The sequence below is a fragment of the Cottoperca gobio genome, chromosome 24 (assembly GCF_900634415.1).
Source record: "Cottoperca gobio chromosome 24, fCotGob3.1, whole genome shotgun sequence".
In the NCBI taxonomy this organism is placed as follows: Eukaryota; Metazoa; Chordata; class Actinopteri; order Perciformes; family Bovichtidae; genus Cottoperca; species Cottoperca gobio.
In genome coordinates, this window is record NC_041378.1 from 11,753,579 (window position 1) to 11,772,220 (window position 18,642).

The following is an 18,642-nucleotide window of genomic DNA, read 5'->3' on the forward strand; positions in this document are numbered from 1 at the left end:
GAGCGACTACACGGCACGCCGTCTGGCCTGTGGCCCACGCAAACAGATTCACACAAATACATACGCACGCACTCTTTTAGCACAGAGGAATAAAGCCAGTCAGTAATGTTAAAAGCTGGTTGAACATGTTTCAATGCTTCCTTGCAGCAGAAACATTTAAAGCGATGGCAGACCCATGTCAACAACATCCGACGTACTGTAGCATAATTACGTACGTGCCTTGACCTAATTTTCCAATCGAGGTCAAGGCAAAATGTTTAGGAAAAGACATTGTATGTCATTTGTTTGACTATTCAACCACAGCCCCAGTGGGAAAGGAGAAGGTGCAACTGTCAAATATTTCCCTGTTTATACGTAGAAACTCTAATGGAGCACTTGTTGGGGGTTGATAAATGCTCTGAAATATTTAGTGGTAATGTGCCCGACTAAAGGCCTTGTGTTATTTTTACTGCGGGGATTTAAGGTGACAATGAGCATGCTGATTACCCCGATAAGCCCACTTATCATTACACATCTACACTCACATGCCAGCTCATATGGTACACTCAGCTGACAGCAATTCAGTCAAATACAACAGCCCTGCAAGAAATCCTACCTTAATGAAGGTTTAAGTTATTTTGTGATATTATTATGCAGCTAGATTTGTACAAGGCAGAAGCCTTCAGGGGCCCTGACAACACAATAACAACCTTGTTTTGGTAATACAGATAGCCTGGCTCTGTTGAAAGTTGATAAAAATCAGTCTACATTTTAAAGTCTTGTAAACGTGACTCCCGGTAAAATCACAACTTGAACAGATTAAACAAACACGATAAAATGTGTTAGATAATAAAATGTAGAAGCGCTGGTGGAGAGACAGGCTAGCTCTTCCACCGGCTTCTGGTCTTTTTACAAGACTCAGTTAATATTTCTGTCTTTGCATACAAGAACACTTTACACTTTTAGCTCATCTTATGTAATAAAGTGGCCAAGTCTACTACTCCTATTCCATTTTTATATCTCACCTGTCTACATAGCTGAAACGAGATAATAAAAGTACAAATTTGGACCATGCAGTCATATGGTACTGCATTTAGAAATGGAGAACACCCATAACATAAACTTTATGATTTCAGAAGTCATCATAGTAATGGCGTGACGCATCGCCATTATAAATGGTTCAGTAGCACCAGGCTCAGCGGGGCGCGTCACTTGATAGGCTCTAATGGTGTTAGCTCGATGATGGTTACAGTAGGAGTGAGGTCATTTCTGGCTCCTGCAGCAAGTGAGATACTCCGTCTGTGAATCTCAGCATTATGGTGAGAAATACTGACGACATGTTGCATCGTTATACTGACACAGATACCAAATCTGTTACACTACGGGAGATCAAAATGTATGCACATTTTTCATTCCCATAAAACAAAAAACGTAATGCTCCTGGTCAGTCGACCTTGTTCGATAAAAACAAGGTCATAAATAATCAGAGCAACAACAATGCTCTACTGCGCGCATGACGGGTATGAGGGGACTATTTGTGGAGGGATTGGAGACAGCGCGTGTATTTTCTGTAGTGTGAAAAGAGAGGCTACAGAAGGAATTTTGACCAGAATATGATAGCACGTATAAAGAAGTTAAAGGGCAACCGTGTGTCTGAAAACATGTAGTAATGTTGTCTGCCTCTCTGGCTCGCCCAATCATATAAAAGACACGCACTCAATTTCTATCTTCTTTTAACTCAGACGTAATGTAATTGTCCTTCACATTGACATACGCTGCCCTAAACATGTTCCATCTAAATACAGGCTGTTTCCATGTCATATAAATCTGTCAGTGTCTCATAGCATGCCAGCTAACGTTATGCCTTACATAACATATGTTCTTCATGTACCTGGATACAGTACAGCAGGAATACTAAACCTGCTTTGAACAGGGGCCACTTTTGCAAAATGACAGAAAACCAGTTTATAAACACAAAACAGACATTCAGGCCTTTAAAACATATATAGAAACAAGCTCTTTTAGTGCATTTGGATGTTTTTGTAAGCACTGTGGCATCTTATTTACATTCAAAATATGATCTTTATCTTCATTGTGAATTAGAAAATGGTCGGCGGGTCAACCTATCTGGTCCGCGGGCTGGAAGTCCTGAGTTCTACATTATAATATTATATTATCGTACGTTATGTATGATGTTTTTCCTGGTAACTGAGCGTTGATATGATATGGATTGCTTATAAGTTGGCCTAAGTAACTCCAATAGTATCAGCATGCTCATTGCCTTGAGTCACTATAGAAACACAACAAAGTACACAACATCAACAAATTCTTTAGAGCATTTGTCAACCTCCTACATGTGCTCCGTTACAGTTTCCACGTATTAGGGGCTAAAGGATGTGACTGTTGCTCGTCCTTCATTAGCCATTGGTCTCATTCCAGCCTGTCAGTCCGTCCTGCAGAGCAACGGCACTCAAGAAACATCCGTGTGTTGTTCCCTCAGCCTGTCACAGTGAAAGCCACTCAATGACTCAAGCTTCAGTTTATCTTTTGAATCTGGTTTGCCTCATTCCAGTCCAGCCAATGATTAGAGCATATAATACAGAAGGATGTGGCTGTGTCTCTTTGACCATTGAATACAAGTGTATGTGTGTATGCAGTGTGTTATGGTGCATTGCTACTCTGAAGAGAATGTCGAGCAGCGTGGGTCAATTGATGGCAGTGTCAAGTAGCAGATGCTCCCGAGGCAGAAGGATTGTTCGTTACCATATGGGTTTCCATATAGGCCAGTGTAAAAAATTACCAACTTTGGGCATTATTCCACTTTTCAAACCATTGCCATTAATGTATTATTATTTTGGAGGCTGCTAATCCCTAGTTTTTATTGTACATTGAAATGAGTGTCTGATTTCCCAAGAACTGGGAGACTTTACGTCATACATTTAAAATAAATTGATCAACAAGCCCTGCTATGAGGTCAAAACACTAATGTAAATATGTAGTAATGATGGTTGTGATGTTTATGAACGGGGATATGGATATTTTAAAAGGCTGCAGATGTAAATTCTATCTAAAGTATCCAAAAGCAGAAACACATCACTCAACACGTCATAGACTCTCTGAAAAGAAACTAGCAAAAGTCGGGCTCATTAAGCCGTGTTTCTAATTCAAGTCACAGTCCATCTGCACTCACTGTGCCTGTGGTTTTATTCAGTTGGCAAATGCTGCAACTCAGCTGCATTGGTGGAAATGGTCTTGGTTTAGCACAAAGACTCATCTCCCCACGAACCTGTACATTAAGAATCCCATAGGTTAGTCCGTGTAGCAAGTAATAGCGGAAACACAGCCGTTTGCAGTATTAGACAAGCCCAGAACCACAAGTGTGTAAAAATAACCAGATTTATGTAGGGAGATGATTGGCAGATTTTCAACCACACAACCTGTCTGGCGCCTGTGAAAGTGTCTCAAACAGGTCGGGTAAAGCACTGCTTAGTTTGTACAACAGCTCCATCCGGTGGACGTGTAAGGTACTGACTGCATTTTGCCTAAAATCCAGTACGCATTGCAAACAGGCCTGTGGATCAGGGCCAATTTTGTTTGGAGCCTTCCCATCATTTTGAAATTTTTATTCCTCATTAAAATAAAATAAAAGAACAATCATACATACATTTAAATTATAGATATTTAATAACTTGACAAAACACCACAGGGGCAACACCACACATTTGGAAGTTTGTTATAGGTCATACAGACGGTAAGACACAAACAGTGAAAAGTTGACAGTTAAAATAATAGCAGCTGAGGCAGAAAAGGGGAAAAAACTAAGTGAGGGAGGACAGCTAAAGAACGTCCAAGTACATGTCAGTGCCAGCGCTCTGATAGTAGCCCTATCCAGAGTACTATGACAAGAAATAGAAATCCAAATGTGTCTCTCTACATATTCAGCCTAACACTTTCCAGTGGTTTTGCCAGTAGCTTTTCAGCACCCAACACTGCTCACAACACAAACAAGCCATTATTAAAACAAGACTCTCATACTAAAAAAAGAGAATGCTGACTCTCTCCCCTCAAACGCTTAAACATATACGCACAAACCCCAGATTAAATATTATTAATTAGGTCCTTCTAATCAACAAAGCAGGAAAAGTGAGCCGTTTTAAGCCTCTGTACCTGGTACATAAGCTGCTACATTTAAGCTTTTTACACAATCACGTCCAAAAGAGAAAGAAAATAAAACCGTACAAAAATATCAGCCACGTTAACCAAAAGATTAAAGAACAAAGTGGGTGTAGTTTAATTTCTAAAGAGGTTGTATTGCCAAATCACAAATTGATGTAACGGCAGTGACAGATTGTAGTTTTTTGGACAACATTGACAAAGAAGCTTCCATAGTTTGTCACATTTCTTTTGGCCTGAAAACAAGACTGTTATGCGTCACTATAACATGTTGCTGAGAGCAATGCATAACTACCATTGTTTACAATATATTGCTGGAAAACTAGCGTATGAAGTCTTCGGCAAAATGTTTATTTCACGTGTTAAAAGTCCCATGAAATGGCTTTAATATTCTCGGTTCTGGAAATTTCTCATTTTTTAAAGGGAAGTTAAACTTTTTTGCACAATTTTAATATAAAAATCATAGCGTTAATTTATTTTGGGGGGGAAATGCAGACACAAAAGCAATACTAGGTCCTATGGCATGTTTTAGTTTAAAGTATGGCCATTTAATTAAATTGTAATTGAACTGCACTGCATTCAGCAGCACTCTTCCATCACACGTACAGATCATTTGACAGCATCCCATTAAATAGGAATTCAGTAAATGTACAACCTTCTGCATGCACAGTGCATTCTCTCATCACATGTGCAGCCCAGATTAATGCCAACAGTCCTCTACTGTCTGAGCCAAAAGGACTACATGTTTTGTAAGTCTTTATTAAATTACTGGAGTGAATTAATTTTGTGTTTATTTATACATTTCAGTTAATCAGCAGATAATAGCCCAAAGCAAAGTACAGTTTATAACATGTTAACTCCTTCTAGTTTAAGACAATAAAGTTGGGCATGACTTTATCCCAGATGTTAAGTAAGTATATGTTAAGAGTGGAGTGAGCTGTCAATGATGTAAGAGCACAGCTGTGAACCATGTTATTGCTGCTACTGCTAGTTACCTTTGTAGATCTGCAGGTTTGGAAGAAAGTGTTTACCGAATCACACACAAATTTAAGATTACATTCAATTGGATGGAGATCTTTGAATAACCAAAGAATATCTTGATATAAAAATATAATATATTTTAGGATCATATATGGCACATGATGGAAAGGGCAAACTACACCCAGTGACACAAATAAAAACACAAACGTTTTCTTTTCATTTCATGGGACCTTTAAAGATGCATATTGGTTTACAAACTTTTTTCCCGACCTGATAAAAGTTTGAACACTGTCATCTGTAGAACAGATACCACTGTCCAGTCGCAGTCACACTTCTGTCACAGTGCACTGTCCATCAGGACTACGTGAGCGGAGACTGATTGCAGAGCTGGAGGGCCCGCCCCTTGGAGGCATCCTGGCTGGCTGGTTCTCTCTTAGCGGTCTTTGCCTATGTCTTCGCACCAATTCTGCTGTCCCTCTCTCGCACTCCCTTTCCTCCTCACTCTCACTGCTGCCAGATGCATACTCGTACGTCTGTGGCTCATCGTCTCCTTCCACCTCTCCACCCTCTGGCTGGCTGATTAGAAGCTGGGAGAAAGAATCTTCCACGCTTAAGGGTGAGGGAGGAAGGGGACTAGTAAGGTTGCGCCCCAGGAGTGTTGGAGGTCTAACAGGGGGAACAGATGTCATAATCCCAAAGGATGAAGATTGTGATGTGCCATCAGTGTCCGATCCATCAGCTGAGCAGACGCGTTCTGTTGCAGCTCGGGGGACAACTGCTACAGCAGGAATAGAGGCAGGTTCGGGGTCTAACCTCAGTCCTGCAACTCCCTTCTTGGGGATATCTACAATGTCCCGCTTTATCTTGCGTCTGCGTCCATGCTCATTCCGGCGATATTGCACCATGTTCTCCAGGTCGGCCACATAAAGAAACCCCGCTATCAGCATCTCTGTGCTCTTTCTGTCCTTAGCGAAGGCTTCCTCCAACTCCCGGCTGGTTCTCTCATCATACTGCCACCAGCCGTTGCGCCCCTCATAGTACCATGCATAGTCTCCACGGGCACCGCCCCCGCCACCTCGGCTCACCCCTGCAGCTGCCGCTTTCAGTTCTTCAGGTGAGAGGAGAACTGGCCGCTCCAGGAAGTCTTCTGGGACTTCTTGTCGGCAGAGAGCGCAGCGCTTGCTCTGCCAAGAGGCACCTTTCACACACAGGAAACAGAAGACATGGAGGCACGGAAGGCGTACGGGGTGGATGCAGCTCTGCAGGCAGATGGCACACTCTGGGGTGGCGGCGGTGGAGCTGGAAGGATCAGTCGCACAAGTATCTCCTACTCCCTCTATCAGCTTGGAGGGAGCCAGGGCATTCACTGAACAGTCCACTTCTCCACAGCCTGCCATACTACGGAGAGAAACACAGAGTTGTCACAGACCTGTATGGCAAGATTTGCATTGTATTACATAACTGTAACGTTTTTACATATATTTAAAATTAAATAGGCACGCTATTTGGTGAGTGTGCCACTTAACATACACCGCTCTGTTGATAGTTTGGGGAACGCCCTCATACACACACACAGCATAGTTATGGTTTCTGCAAATATACAGCAGTTAAATAAAGTTTTAATGCTGGCGTAGGACATTTAAATAAAACATAAAAAGGGACAAGCTGGCAGTCATGAATGTGAACGATTTCAATAAGAGTTATATCAAAGGCCTCTTTGCTGCTGTCTGATACAGCTACCCACTACTGCTAAGCTAGCGTTAGCCACTCGCTAACTGCATTACATTTAAAAATGCTTATATTACAAGTAGTGACATTAGAGGCTCGTCAGTTTGTTGTGAAGTAACGCTATAACTAAGATACTGTCAAGTTAATGCCAAGCTAAGTCAACTAGCTAACGTTACCTTAACAGCTGCTATAGCATATGCAGCGTTAGTTAGCATGTTAGCGGTCAGTGTGCTTTCAGGCCATTTAACTTCTCTATCAACTAAAACACTCACCTGAACACTTGGATTCCTCTAGAAGCGTCCTCAGAAGAAGCGCAGATGGAGAAAGTTATAAAGCGTCATGTATATTTAGTTATAAAGTTAAGTACGTCAAGTATTGACTGCGTTATTGTCGGTAGGTACACTGTTCCGGCCAAGCCCATCTGACTTCAGTGCTCCTGGATCGGTCTCACGTCCTCTCCAATGCAACTCACACATGATCTGTAGATCTGGTGCAGCTGCGCACATTACGTACCGTGCGTCCCGGTCTACGCAATAATGACTCCCGATACAAGCGCGACCTGTATTAAATATTACATTATGAATCTACCGAGGAGACAAGTTTCACTCATTAAAAAAAAAGGATAGCGATTTTGAGTTAAGCCCCCTCCCCCCTATAATTAGACATTTTTGTTTTGGGATAATTACAGGCTGATTAAAAGTATAGCTTAGATCAGTTAATTATTTCTTATATTGTTGAGTTGCGTCTTTTGATACAGCTGACTTCTTTGCATTATACCCAAACTATAGACATACAACCAATTCTGAAATATCCATCGAAACAAAATGCTAATAACACTCTTTATGCATGAATGGTAAACTGTTATATTTTTGTTTTTACAAAATATATACATTTTCTTATATTATTTCATGCAGATGATACGTTCAGTTAACATGTGGTAAGCTTGTAGCTCATGTTCAAATGTATAAGCCCATCAGTTATACAGGGAGGTTTTGACTTTATGCATAACATTTCTTTTTGGTGGTCATAGGGCACATATGTCACTATTAACATTACAGATGGCTCTATTCTATTCGAGTCTCACAGGAAGCTATGACAGCGTGCCAGCATGCACAATACCAAACACTTGAAACTGAAGCAGCTCAACTGAATTCAGCCTTCACTAATGTGCAGATGTCTTCAATAAGTTGCAACAAGACATACATGTATCACAGTCTAGTTAGGGAATCAGTAAGTATTTTAACCATGGTTGCCTACAAGTGGAATCAACATGACTGCTATTCATATAAAATGTCTCTGATTCCGCCAAAGTCCAGATAAGCCCAAAGTGATGCAGCAGAATTTATTGGTCCACATTTTTATAAAATATCTTCATATCCATCCTTCCCTTTCATTAATTCCTGCAGGATTGCATAAAACATTTTTTATTTTATTTAAGACGAATACATCTTTACAATTTACAATAATTTAACCAGCCAATGTAAAATGTGCAATAACAAGTTGAATATCTCTGCAACAATCAACAAATGGTTTAGAACAGGTTCTCTTTCAACTTATTACAACCGACTTGGACTCTTTGGTCTCTTTTTGATGGCACACTTCCTGATCTCTGACACATGTGGGCACGGGTCACCGGAGACACTCGGGGACCGCAGAACTTGTCGGTTACGCGTCTCCTGTCCCCTCCTGTAAGCCCGCATGCTGCTTTTCCGAACACATGGACCCCATCCAGTCCATCCCCCCATCTCACAGTGCACTATGAGGAGAGAGATGATGATGATAAGAAAGATACTCACAGGTAGCGCGAGATGAAAACTTGAGACATCTCAACTGTGTGGAAACAGTCGGTAAAAGTGGATTTCTCTCACCTTGGGGGATGCATTGCATAAGCTGCACATCAGGCTCAAATTCCCGTGGGCAGGTGAGATGGCACTGGCCGTGGAGAAAGTACAGCTCTGCTCGACACCTCACACACATGTTCCTCCTCACACACACCTCACAGCCTGTAGAGCACTCTGAGACACAGGGACACAAACATCTTACATTGCGCTGTAGTTACCTGACATCATGGAAGACCTCATTACGTGCATAAAAACACACCTTCATGGTAACACGCCGGACAGAGCCTCACCTGTGCATTCTCGCAGTACTGCGTTTGCCGTCAGCCCATTTGGACAGCTGTTTTCACATTTCCCCCCGAACAGGAAGTGACCCGAGTGACAATATGTGCAGAAATGTTCACTGAAACAGGAAGCGCAGTCCTCTTTGCACCCTGCGGGTCAATGCAAATGAACCTTTGGTCAACGTAGAATGACAACACTGAGGTTCCTTTTATTCTCTCAACACTGACTTGAAATCAGTTTGCAGTATACTTAGTGTTAAAGCTGCTACAGAAACTGTTTATAAGATTAGAAACTTGTATACAAGTGCACCACAATTGCAGTTGTTGACTATATTTGACATCAACATTCTCAAAACCTGTACCTTTTGTTTCTTATAGCGAGATATAAGAATACAGATTTACCTTATAGTTTTAGATATCATTTTGGTAACAATTCACAATTCCATTAAAACTAAAAAAAAGGCTAAGAATATTGATCGTCCTTTGTATAAAGCATCAAATGGCCAGTTTTCAAATTTCGTTGGGTTATCTAACAATGTATTCTATTCTATTTAGGGCTAATTATTTTGTGTCATTGTATATGACTTAAAATGACTCCTGCATTTGTTTTATTTGAACTATTCCTTTACACTTATTTTAAATGTGAAATGACATTTTTTTACATTAATATTTAAGACGTACTGATGATTTTTGTAGGTTTTTTATTTGACCTTTTAGTGTTATTTAATTTTATTAACCCATTACCACACCCTCCCACATGTATATCTTTCGTATGATTTGTATTTAATGTTTTTGTGTGTGAAGTACATTTAAAAAAATAATTAAACTTGGACCTAAACATCATTCTCTCACTCCTACATGTGTGCGCATGTACTTACTGGTGCAGATGCTGATGTGTGGAGAGCGCCTGCCATAGTGACCCCGGGGACAGGAGGACAGACAGGCGCCCCTCTGCCGCATCCCGTCCAGCTCCAGGTGGAAGAAGAGGCGAGGTTTGCAGGCCAGACAGCCATTCAGGACCGAGCATGTCGCACAACCTGCAGGACAGACTCTGCTCTCAGAGGAGCTACCTGCGGATAAATGGATATTCAATGTGTGTACGACTACCAAAATGCTGCGTGAGTTTTCTATTCTTCCTGTGCTTGTATAAATTAAATTAAATTAAAGTACTCAAGAACTCTGTGCTCCATTAACAGTATAAAACTTTACAGGAAACTTGGTTTTATGAGAGCACAGAGTCAAGCTATAATAATAATAATAATAAATTGAATTTGTAAAGCGCCTTTCAAAACTAAAAGCAATCTCAAGGCGCTCAAGCTTTCAAATTCAGTGTGCAAGGGGGTAAAACTGAAGACAATCCATGAACACATTGTTCCCTGAAAGCTGAAGGAACACACTTATTATCTCCATATGTATCTGTCTAGTGTTTACTATACCCGTCTGGAAAAATGAGGCACATTTCACAGGAACCATGTCTAACAGTGTAAGAGAGGTGAGGATGACAAGTTAAGCATGAATACTTACGTCTTGTGTTATCTTGGCCTTTTGTAAGATTCATGAAGTGCAGAATCCAGATTAACGATGGTATCCGCATTTTCCTTCACCTTTTAGTACGGCATCAATCCAGTCAAGGGAAGACACCTTGCATCACATCCCAAATCCCACGAGGAACATTTCATAGAATCCACAACATTTATTCAAATGGTCCCACGTTGAACTCCAGTCTGGGTAAGAGAGCGGTCGAGTGCAAATGTTTTCTCAAAAAAAAATCCCATGTGCATTCCATGAGATCACTGAAGCCGGCAGAATGCCATGAAGAATGCAACAGAAGAGAAAGCATCATATGATAGTCACAACCCAGATGTAATGTAAGTTTGGGTAAGCTGCTGTGGGCTTGTCCCTCCTCTGCTGTGTTACCCGTCCTTCACGACCCTCCCTCCTCCTGAGCCGTTATCACATCAAACTGTCTCTTCACAGAAAATAATTATACTAATAATTTAACTCAAGACCTTCGTCGTCATCCGACACATACTCTTAACAATTAAAACCTACAACTCTGTATCTTTTAAAAAGTCCCCCTCTGCTCAAAAATGGGTTTTGTTTATCGTTTCTTCACTCGCATGTTTGACCTTCAGTTCTAATGTTTTCACGTCCAGCTGTTTGGAGGAAAGTGTCTCTGTGCTCACTTTAAATCTGGCTTAAAGACGTGTAAGATTTTTTGACATCACAACTGGAAGCCTTTAGTGGTCCAACACTTACACAAGTATGTTGTAGTGAATGGTAGAGTGCACATTCTGAGAATTGAGTAGAAAACATTTAATAAATCTTTTTTTGCATTTTCATAGAAATCGGTTTGTTATTTGTATTGAGGGAGATAGCGTTTATTTTACTGTATTAAACAAAAAATAATTATTAAAAAGAGAATTTTAGTTTATGCATGAAGAAGCCCATTGATATTTTGACCAATATATTATTATTTGAGCAGTTAGTTTACTACATTTTTCCAATGACATGTTTGTGCCAAAGCATTACTGCTGTTAATACACCACAGTGGATGTTTACAGGTGAGTGTAACACATCACGTACACAAAACTATTTACCGCTCGTCTTTAAATCCCTCTCTGCTCTGCCTAATGGTAAATTGGGTGAGTGTGTTACCATAACAACACATTATCTCCCCATTTAAACAATAAAGCATGAGGTTTTTCACGCATGTCATCATAAAAATCAACATCAGCTTTTCAAATTCTTCACACGGGCTGAATGGATGAAGTGACAATGATGGAATAGAAAAACAAAAAACTATCTATTGCCCAAAAACTGAAAGTAACATGTGCCCATGCTTTTTAGATTTAGCTCCACTCAATCCGTCACTGGATACTTCATGTTCTCCATGGAGAATGGATTCAGAGTTCAAAACCATAAATAAATACAGAGTGAGTTGACAACCTCCCAATGAGAAGAGAAAACGAGAGGGCTGGAGGTGTCAGAGAGAATCTACGCTTCCCACAAAAACGCTGGAAGGCGATAAAAGCCGTAAGCTCCAGACGACTTGTTGTTTGGCGTCCCGCTGCGTATTATCGCCTGTTTTGGGAACTCTGTGGTTCTCAAAACATATTTGAACTCTCCAGTACTCTCCTTCTTGGAAGCGGCTTCCCTCTGCAAGTCATGATTTTTTGCTTTGGTCCATAATCCTTTCAGAGTCTGTCAAACCTTATAAAATCAAAATGCTGCTGTTGCTTTTTTTCTAAAGGTTTTGTCTTCTTGTTGTTAGACTAAATCTACTGGATGCCTCCTCGGGGTAACAACGTGAACAGAAAGAGAGACACACTTGAAACCATGTGCTCCTTATTAAGAACGGCACAGCAAGTTATGATAACAACATCTCTGCCAAAAATAGACTGCGGTGCTTTCTTGTACACGTCTGGAAAAATGTAAAAAAAAAAAAAAAAGAATAAGTGGAAGCTTTACAGTGAGATTTTACAGCTGTTTTATCATCTGAAAGAGCTCAAAGTTACACACTGCCAGACGGGGATTGGCTGGCTGCCTTAAATTGTCAACAGGTGCTCAGACACAGGCAAGGCACGGCTACTTATTTGTTTTGATAAAAGAAGAGTGGATTTCTCAAATCCCTCAAGAACAAGAGCAAACGCAGAACGAGGACGAGGATAGAATAACACCTCAGAGGATCCGCTGGGTGTGGAGCCCGCTGCTGCAGAGCAACATCATCCAACAATCTGTTCCACACACACACATATATCTATATATATATATATATACATAAATATATCTATATATAATTAGATTTAAAGATTACATTGAGCTTGCAACAGGAGAGTGTGAAGGAGTTTCACTCGAGGAGAGGCCTGTTTGTCAGCTGGATACTTGGGAAGAATTAGAAAATGTAAGCAGATGCTAGAGGGTTCTGTCATGAGAATATACAAATGAAGGAGAGAACAGCAGGGCAGGTGCCAGAGGTTCAAATGCCAGAAGGGTGGAGCTCCACAAACCCAGTAACACCTCCTCAACCTGACTGGGAACATAAACATGACAAGGCTACGCTCACTGGGGTGCCAGATCGGATTCTTGAAGAAAATAACTGAAGGCCAAAGAATGTTTTAACTGCCAAAAAGAAAGACGGGGGGGAAAGGGCAAAAGATAAAATATGGAGGACAGCCAGCAAAGGAGTGAGAGAGCCATGTTAATATTTAAGTTTGTGACTGTACTACAAACCAAAAACAGCTTTAAAAAGGTCATCGCCTTTCAATAAGAAACATACTGTACAATGGGGCATTTGAACAATACAACTTTGACCTCTTCACCGCTCACACACCTGAGAAGGCAAAAGTCTGGCTGTGAAGAACCCTGCCGAGATGAAGGTATTATTAGCAGGATAGCATCTCAGCACGCAGATAATCTATGTAGCATGAAGAAGTGAGGAATTTGGGAGGCTGAGCCCCACGCTCAGTGAAGACGCTGTAAAGCACGCAGCTTAAAACGCTGACCGTGACGGATGATAGGAGAGTGAGATGGGGGCGAAGAGATCTGGAAGTACTGACGTACTTTAAGCTGTCCACAACTGTGAGATCAAAGCTTAAAACACTCAACATTGCTTGTACAGAGATGCTTTATTGTATTTTTTGGACATGTTCTAATGTGACGGTGGACCTGCTGGCGGCATGACATGATTATATGGTATATTAGGGACTGAGAGATCTACAATGTGAGCCATTATAAGATTCACAAGGATTTAATAAAGAACAAATAATCTTATGATATTAAAACAGAAACACAAGGGAGGAAATAAAAACACATTTTCAGAAGAAAACAAATTATACATTAAAAAAAAGCAAAGAATGTTGCTGCTGTCATTGATGATAATGTTCATAAAAATGTTCATAACAATGATGATGGCGCACTTTGTTGTCTTCAACCTCTTGCTTTTTTCAGCATTTTCTATAATGAAAGACAAAAATGGAGAAATTAATAAGTATTAAAGAAATAAAATCATTATTAGTAAGAAGCTCTACTACATATCATCACTAAGTGTCAACACCATCTCTAGATATTATATAAATACTAGAATTATTTTTAAATCACGTTTCAGTCCTGCAATGTTTGGTTGAATTTGATTCAATTCAAACAAATGCACTCAATGTAAAATCCTTTTGCCTCAAAATATAAATAAAACATGGGTATAAGTGACATGAGAAAATGTTATGGATGTTTATTTTAATTTAAAAAGAATGAGATCCAGGTTATGTTTAAACAGCGGCCCTCCAGTTACACAAAAAGAAAAAGTTTGGACTGAGCTACTGCCTCCTAAAAGCTAAACTTAAAAACACTAGACATCCCTTGTTAAAGAAAAATAAGCATCATGTGGGCTGCTGTTGGTGCTTAGTTACATTCTTATACATAAGTTATGGGCCAATTCCAGAAAATTAGACATTTCACAATTGTCTTTTATGCAGACCATGCCAATAAAACCACTGATTCAATAAATAAATAAATCCACATTTATAAAGTATTCAAAAACTTGTGTGGAGCTTTTATTATTCATTGGATTTCAGATTACAATATAAATCGATCAGATTTCCCCAGTTGTACAATCAGTTTTCGACAAACCAAACGATAAAGACAATAATAGTTGCAGCTCTAATCAGAGACACGTGTAATACAGACATAAATAAGATGCATTTTGTTTTCTGTGTATAGTCATTTACAGTTTGTTAATGTGTGGCCATTTGAGACTATTGTCGAGCCGTTCAATATTCACAAAGTAATACTCACACATACAGTTTGCACAATCCTTGATTTGAGCCCTTTTTAAACTAACCTTGGAGACGGCTTTGAGGTGATGAGCTCTGATCGTTGCAGATTTCTCTTCAAAAGCTTTGGCCTTCGCCTCCTCAGCCAGGTTGCTCAAAAAGATCAACGTCAGGAGTTCAATCTGAGAGAAATGGTAAGAAACTATCTTGTTTACTCAGTTGATATGTGAGTTGTGCTAGTTAGCTTTAGCAACAAACAAAGCGGCCAGGAACATTAGTAACGTTAGCGCCTTAGCTACTTACCATTGCCTCTGACGTCGGCCTCACATTTATGTTACTCTTCGTTTTCGTTTTAACTATATATTTCAATTTGGGCGCCTTCTTCAGCATTTTGGCAAATGTTCAGTGCAAAACTAAAGTTCAATCCGTCGAGAAAGTTTGTTTACGTCTTCCAATCTCCCGCTTCTCTTACTTCCGGTAGATTTTCTTCTTCTTCGAGCAAATTACATCGTCGCGTGTTGTCATTACTGCCACCTACATTTTCTAAGTAACACGTTTAAAATGTCGTGTTCAAAGCGAGGAAATACATTATATCAAGTACAATATATTTTCGATTCGATGCAAACAATTAAAACACCAGAATGGCACATTCAAGGCAGAGGATTTACGTGTTGTAGTATCTCTTTTCACTGCGGTTGTGTTGTTTAGCTGCCACCTAGTGGCTGTTTTGAGCAACTATATCAGCAAAACGCCGTCTTTCTGTATCCGGGTCAGCGGACAGTGATGGCGGCCTCCATGAAAACGGCAGCCGGCATGAGCAATATGCTGCAATTCATGAAATTTATCGGACAGCTCAAAGTAAGACCTCTTCCCAAACTGCGGCTAACTTTCTGCTGATTTGAACCCTTATAAAAAATGAACGCATAATGTGTTTAGTCCTTACAAGCGCTTTTGCTGCTGGAGTCAATACAGTCATGTGCAGCTCATCATTCTCTCCCTGCACACACACATAGCAACCAAGTCATTACAACTTTACAGGATGATCAACAAACTAGCACCTTGTTACTGCAGTGTGTCAAACCAGGTCAAAACTCTGTTCTGATTGCTGAAACTTAAGTAACATTAAGAATGACCTATTAGGTTAAACAATATGACTTATCTGTGCCTTTTGTATCAATCAAATAAATAAATCAAATGGTTTCACACATGGGGACATTTTCTTATTTATCTTATTTTGTCCGACCAACAGTGCAAAACCTAAAGAAGACTAAAACGAACAGTAATATATATTTACCTTCAAGAAGCTACAGCCTGTTCATTTTTGGTTAAAAAAAGTGTCTTTAGTGCAGCCAAACTATAACCTTCAATAATATTGTGCAGCGAAGTTAGTATCTGCAAACACAAATTGTCTCAGTAAGCTTATTTTTTTAGGGTGTTCCTCTCCCTCTTCTGTGCAACTGATTATTAATTGTGAGTTGTGTTTACCTGCAGAGGGTCCCACGGACCGGCTGGGTGTACAGGAACGTGAAGAAACCAGAGAGCGTATCGGACCACATGTACCGCATGGCCATGATGTCTCTGACCATCACAGACCCCAAGGTGAACAAAGACAGGTACTTAATTCACACAGCTTGCCTCCCCTGTTGTTGCCCTATTTAATATAGTTCAAAAAGCATAAAAATCCCTTACATTTCCACTTTGCCTTTGCAGCGTAGTCCAAATATTTTGTTGCAAAAATGGTTAACAAAATACTTAAATACTAACTTCTTCATGCTTGTATGTTTTCCTCACTGTCTTTAGATGTATAAAGCTGGCTCTGGTTCATGATATGGCAGAGTGCATTGTGGGAGATATAGCTCCAACAGACAACATCAGTAAAGCAGAGAAACACAGGCGAGAAGAGGCAAGTGACCAGTATCGCTCACATCACTATACACCTAAACACAGTCTGTTGAAGCTTTCATGGTATTTTTAAGTGAGATATGATGTTTATATAAAATAAAGGCTTATCTAACTTCCTCTCTCCCAGGAGGCGATGAAACATCTATCAGCTCTTCTGCCGGAGGGACTCAAACAGGAGATTTATGGACTCTGGGAGGTACGCCTCTGCTGTGTTTGTAGCTCTTGATTTTAGAATTGAACTGATCCAATAGCAGGCTGTCATTTCCCTTTTTATAATTATATTCATACCAAAATGTATTTGTTTTTTTCTGCAGGAATATGAAACCCAGAGCAGTCCAGAGGCCAAATTGGTGAAAGAGTTTGACCTCCTGGAGATGATCCTGCAGGCTCACGAGTATGAGGAGCTGGAGGGAACGCCGGGAAGACTGCAAGAGTTCTTTGACTCCACCAACGGTAAGTTTCCATATCGGTTTTACGCTTCTTCACTGGATCTCATCTCTTAAGTTGCTCACATTTTGGCAACAGGGGTCGCCTGTTTTCTTTTCTTTTCTTTGTGGTATTTATTCAATGTATACTTATGCCACTCAGCAGTTTTCCTTATTATATTTGAAACAAATATGTGATTTATAAAGCAGTCAGTAATCTATAGTTGTGATTGTTATTCAAATTCAAAGCCCCTTGATCATAGATTACTGTTTCTAGACGATGTAGTTCGATTTAATGGGTTGTCATTTTAGTAATTTAAAAAAAAATTTGACACGTTTTGCAGACTTTTAAAAATGTGTATATTAGTCAGCAGACTAAACATACACATGCACATACAATATATACTTTACAGATTTTGAAGCTGCCTTTACTTGCATTGTTTATAATTTTATTTGTCATTCTCTCTCAGGCCGTTTCCACCACCCGCACGCGCTGCAGCTCCTCAGCTCTTTGAATGAAGAGAGAGGACGTCACATGACTAAAACAGATGAAGCAAAGAATTGTGGGAACTCGCAGACGACTGGTGCGGCATCTTCACACACCTCCTGACTGTAATACACACAACTCCTTAGTGGAGGGACTGTAACACAAGATGTGCGCCACAGGATCGGTGGGAAACTGAGTTGCAACCGTCTTCTACATCTTCTCCTGTTTAAGGCATTTTGCTGCAGTAGAACTGAGGGTGATGGCACACGGATGTCTGCTATGTGCACGCAGCTGTTTTGGCTCATTGGTTTGATATGTACTGTCCTGGAAAGTAAAGTATCACTAGCTATGATAAATACATTCTGATGCAAAAACTGCCAGATAATAAATATATATATATATAAATATATATATATATATATAAATATAAAAGCAATGACTCGTCAAAATGTAATGAAATGTCGTCACAAATGAGTTGAAAATGTATTAAAACCCAAATAATTTCCCAGATAGTGTTGTTACATTACAGGCTTTACATGTAACCTCCCTTAAGGTTACGCTCTGTTGAACTGCTAATGTGGAGAGAAACTGTTAAACTATGCAAACATGGTTTTATTCAAATGTATTGACAAATACATTTTAACATGTTATTATACACACATCTGGAATATATTACTGTATATGGTTATCCTTTAAAAGTGTTATTGGTACTGAACCTTCAAAAAAAGTGTAGTCATTTTCTGATGCGGTCTCACATTATACAGAATATGTTCGTAACCACAGCAAACTCAAGAATTAAGTTTTGCTAACTGAGGAGAAAACAGCGGTCAGATGTCGATAAATCCATTTGTTGCGTAGAACTTCAGTTTCACATTATTACTTTGTTTTATCTCTGTGTTTTCAGCCACAGTTCTCAGTATCTATTGTAAAAACAGTCATGATATTTAGTTGAAATGCTTTTTAATATCAGCCATAAAGTTATTTTTAATGGTGTGTAAGTAATTGCGTGAATACAGATGAATATGTTAATGTCACATCTTGGGCGTTATGTTTCGGTAAAAACTTTTGCAAAAGTCT

The 18,642-nt window shown here is 39.8% G+C and overlaps 4 protein-coding genes across 4 annotated transcripts; 1 reads left to right on the forward strand and 3 right to left on the reverse strand.

Annotated features, from left to right (window-relative positions):
• Window positions 1-3,640: 3,640 nt before the first annotated feature.
• On the reverse strand, window positions 3,641-7,384 carry LOC115003781 (E3 ubiquitin-protein ligase rnf146-like). Its single transcript, XM_029425701.1, has 2 exons — window positions 7,134-7,384; window positions 3,641-6,531 (listed from the first exon to the last, which is right to left on the reverse strand). The coding sequence occupies exon 2, from the start codon at window positions 6,528-6,530 to the stop codon at window positions 5,460-5,462; it is 1,071 nt and encodes a 356-aa protein (XP_029281561.1). The 5' UTR covers window position 6,531; window positions 7,134-7,384; the 3' UTR covers window positions 3,641-5,459.
• Window positions 7,385-8,269: 885 nt separating this feature from the next.
• On the reverse strand, window positions 8,270-11,200 carry LOC115003565 (R-spondin-3-like). The gene is made up of 5 exons (XM_029425416.1): window positions 10,508-11,200; window positions 9,862-10,053; window positions 8,993-9,133; window positions 8,730-8,876; window positions 8,270-8,617 (listed from the first exon to the last, which is right to left on the reverse strand). The coding sequence occupies exons 1-5, from the start codon at window positions 10,575-10,577 to the stop codon at window positions 8,418-8,420; spliced, it is 750 nt and encodes a 249-aa protein (XP_029281276.1). The 5' UTR covers window positions 10,578-11,200; the 3' UTR covers window positions 8,270-8,417.
• Window positions 11,201-13,119: 1,919 nt separating this feature from the next.
• cenpw (centromere protein W) lies at window positions 13,120-15,466 on the reverse strand. The gene is made up of 3 exons (XM_029462962.1): window positions 15,055-15,466; window positions 14,820-14,933; window positions 13,120-13,939 (listed from the first exon to the last, which is right to left on the reverse strand). Exons 1-3 carry the CDS (start codon window positions 15,139-15,141, stop codon window positions 13,913-13,915), a joined length of 228 nt encoding a protein of 75 aa, XP_029318822.1. The 5' UTR covers window positions 15,142-15,466; the 3' UTR covers window positions 13,120-13,912.
• Window positions 15,362-18,640, forward strand: hddc2 (HD domain containing 2). Its single transcript, XM_029462957.1, has 6 exons — window positions 15,362-15,609; window positions 16,243-16,364; window positions 16,552-16,654; window positions 16,781-16,849; window positions 16,968-17,106; window positions 17,549-18,640. Exons 1-6 carry the CDS (start codon window positions 15,535-15,537, stop codon window positions 17,686-17,688), a joined length of 648 nt encoding a protein of 215 aa, XP_029318817.1. The 5' UTR covers window positions 15,362-15,534; the 3' UTR covers window positions 17,689-18,640.
• The last annotated feature ends 2 nt before the right edge of the window (window positions 18,641-18,642 follow it).

What these genes read in the sequence shown, in the direction of transcription:
- LOC115003781 (XM_029425701.1), bottom strand. Translation starts at nt 6,530, where the DNA reads ATGGCAGGCTGTGGAGAAGTGGACTGTTCAGTGAATGCCCTGGCTCCC.
- LOC115003565 (XM_029425416.1), bottom strand. Translation starts at nt 10,577, where the DNA reads ATGCGGATACCATCGTTAATCTGGATTCTGCACTTCATGAATCTTACA. An exon ending in AGGCCAAGATAACACAAGAC is followed by an intron (nt 10,054 to 10,507) that starts GTAAGTATTCAT and finishes ATTTATCCGCAG; the next exon opens with GTAGCTCCTCTGAGAGCAGA. An exon ending in TATGCAATGCATCCCCCAAG is followed by an intron (nt 8,618 to 8,729) that starts GTGAGAGAAATC and finishes CTCTCCTCATAG; the next exon opens with TGCACTGTGAGATGGGGGGA.
- cenpw (XM_029462962.1), bottom strand. Translation starts at nt 15,141, where the DNA reads ATGCTGAAGAAGGCGCCCAAATTGAAATATATAGTTAAAACGAAAACG. An exon ending in GGCCGACGTCAGAGGCAATG is followed by an intron (nt 14,934 to 15,054) that starts GTAAGTAGCTAA and finishes CATTTCTCTCAG; the next exon opens with ATTGAACTCCTGACGTTGAT. An exon ending in ACCTCAAAGCCGTCTCCAAG is followed by an intron (nt 13,940 to 14,819) that starts GTTAGTTTAAAA and finishes CTTTCATTATAG; the next exon opens with AAAATGCTGAAAAAAGCAAG.
- hddc2 (XM_029462957.1), top strand. Translation starts at nt 15,535, where the DNA reads ATGGCGGCCTCCATGAAAACGGCAGCCGGCATGAGCAATATGCTGCAA. An exon ending in AATTTATCGGACAGCTCAAA is followed by an intron (nt 15,610 to 16,242) that starts GTAAGACCTCTT and finishes GTTTACCTGCAG; the next exon opens with AGGGTCCCACGGACCGGCTG. An exon ending in GTTCTTTGACTCCACCAACG is followed by an intron (nt 17,107 to 17,548) that starts GTAAGTTTCCAT and finishes ATTCTCTCTCAG; the next exon opens with GCCGTTTCCACCACCCGCAC.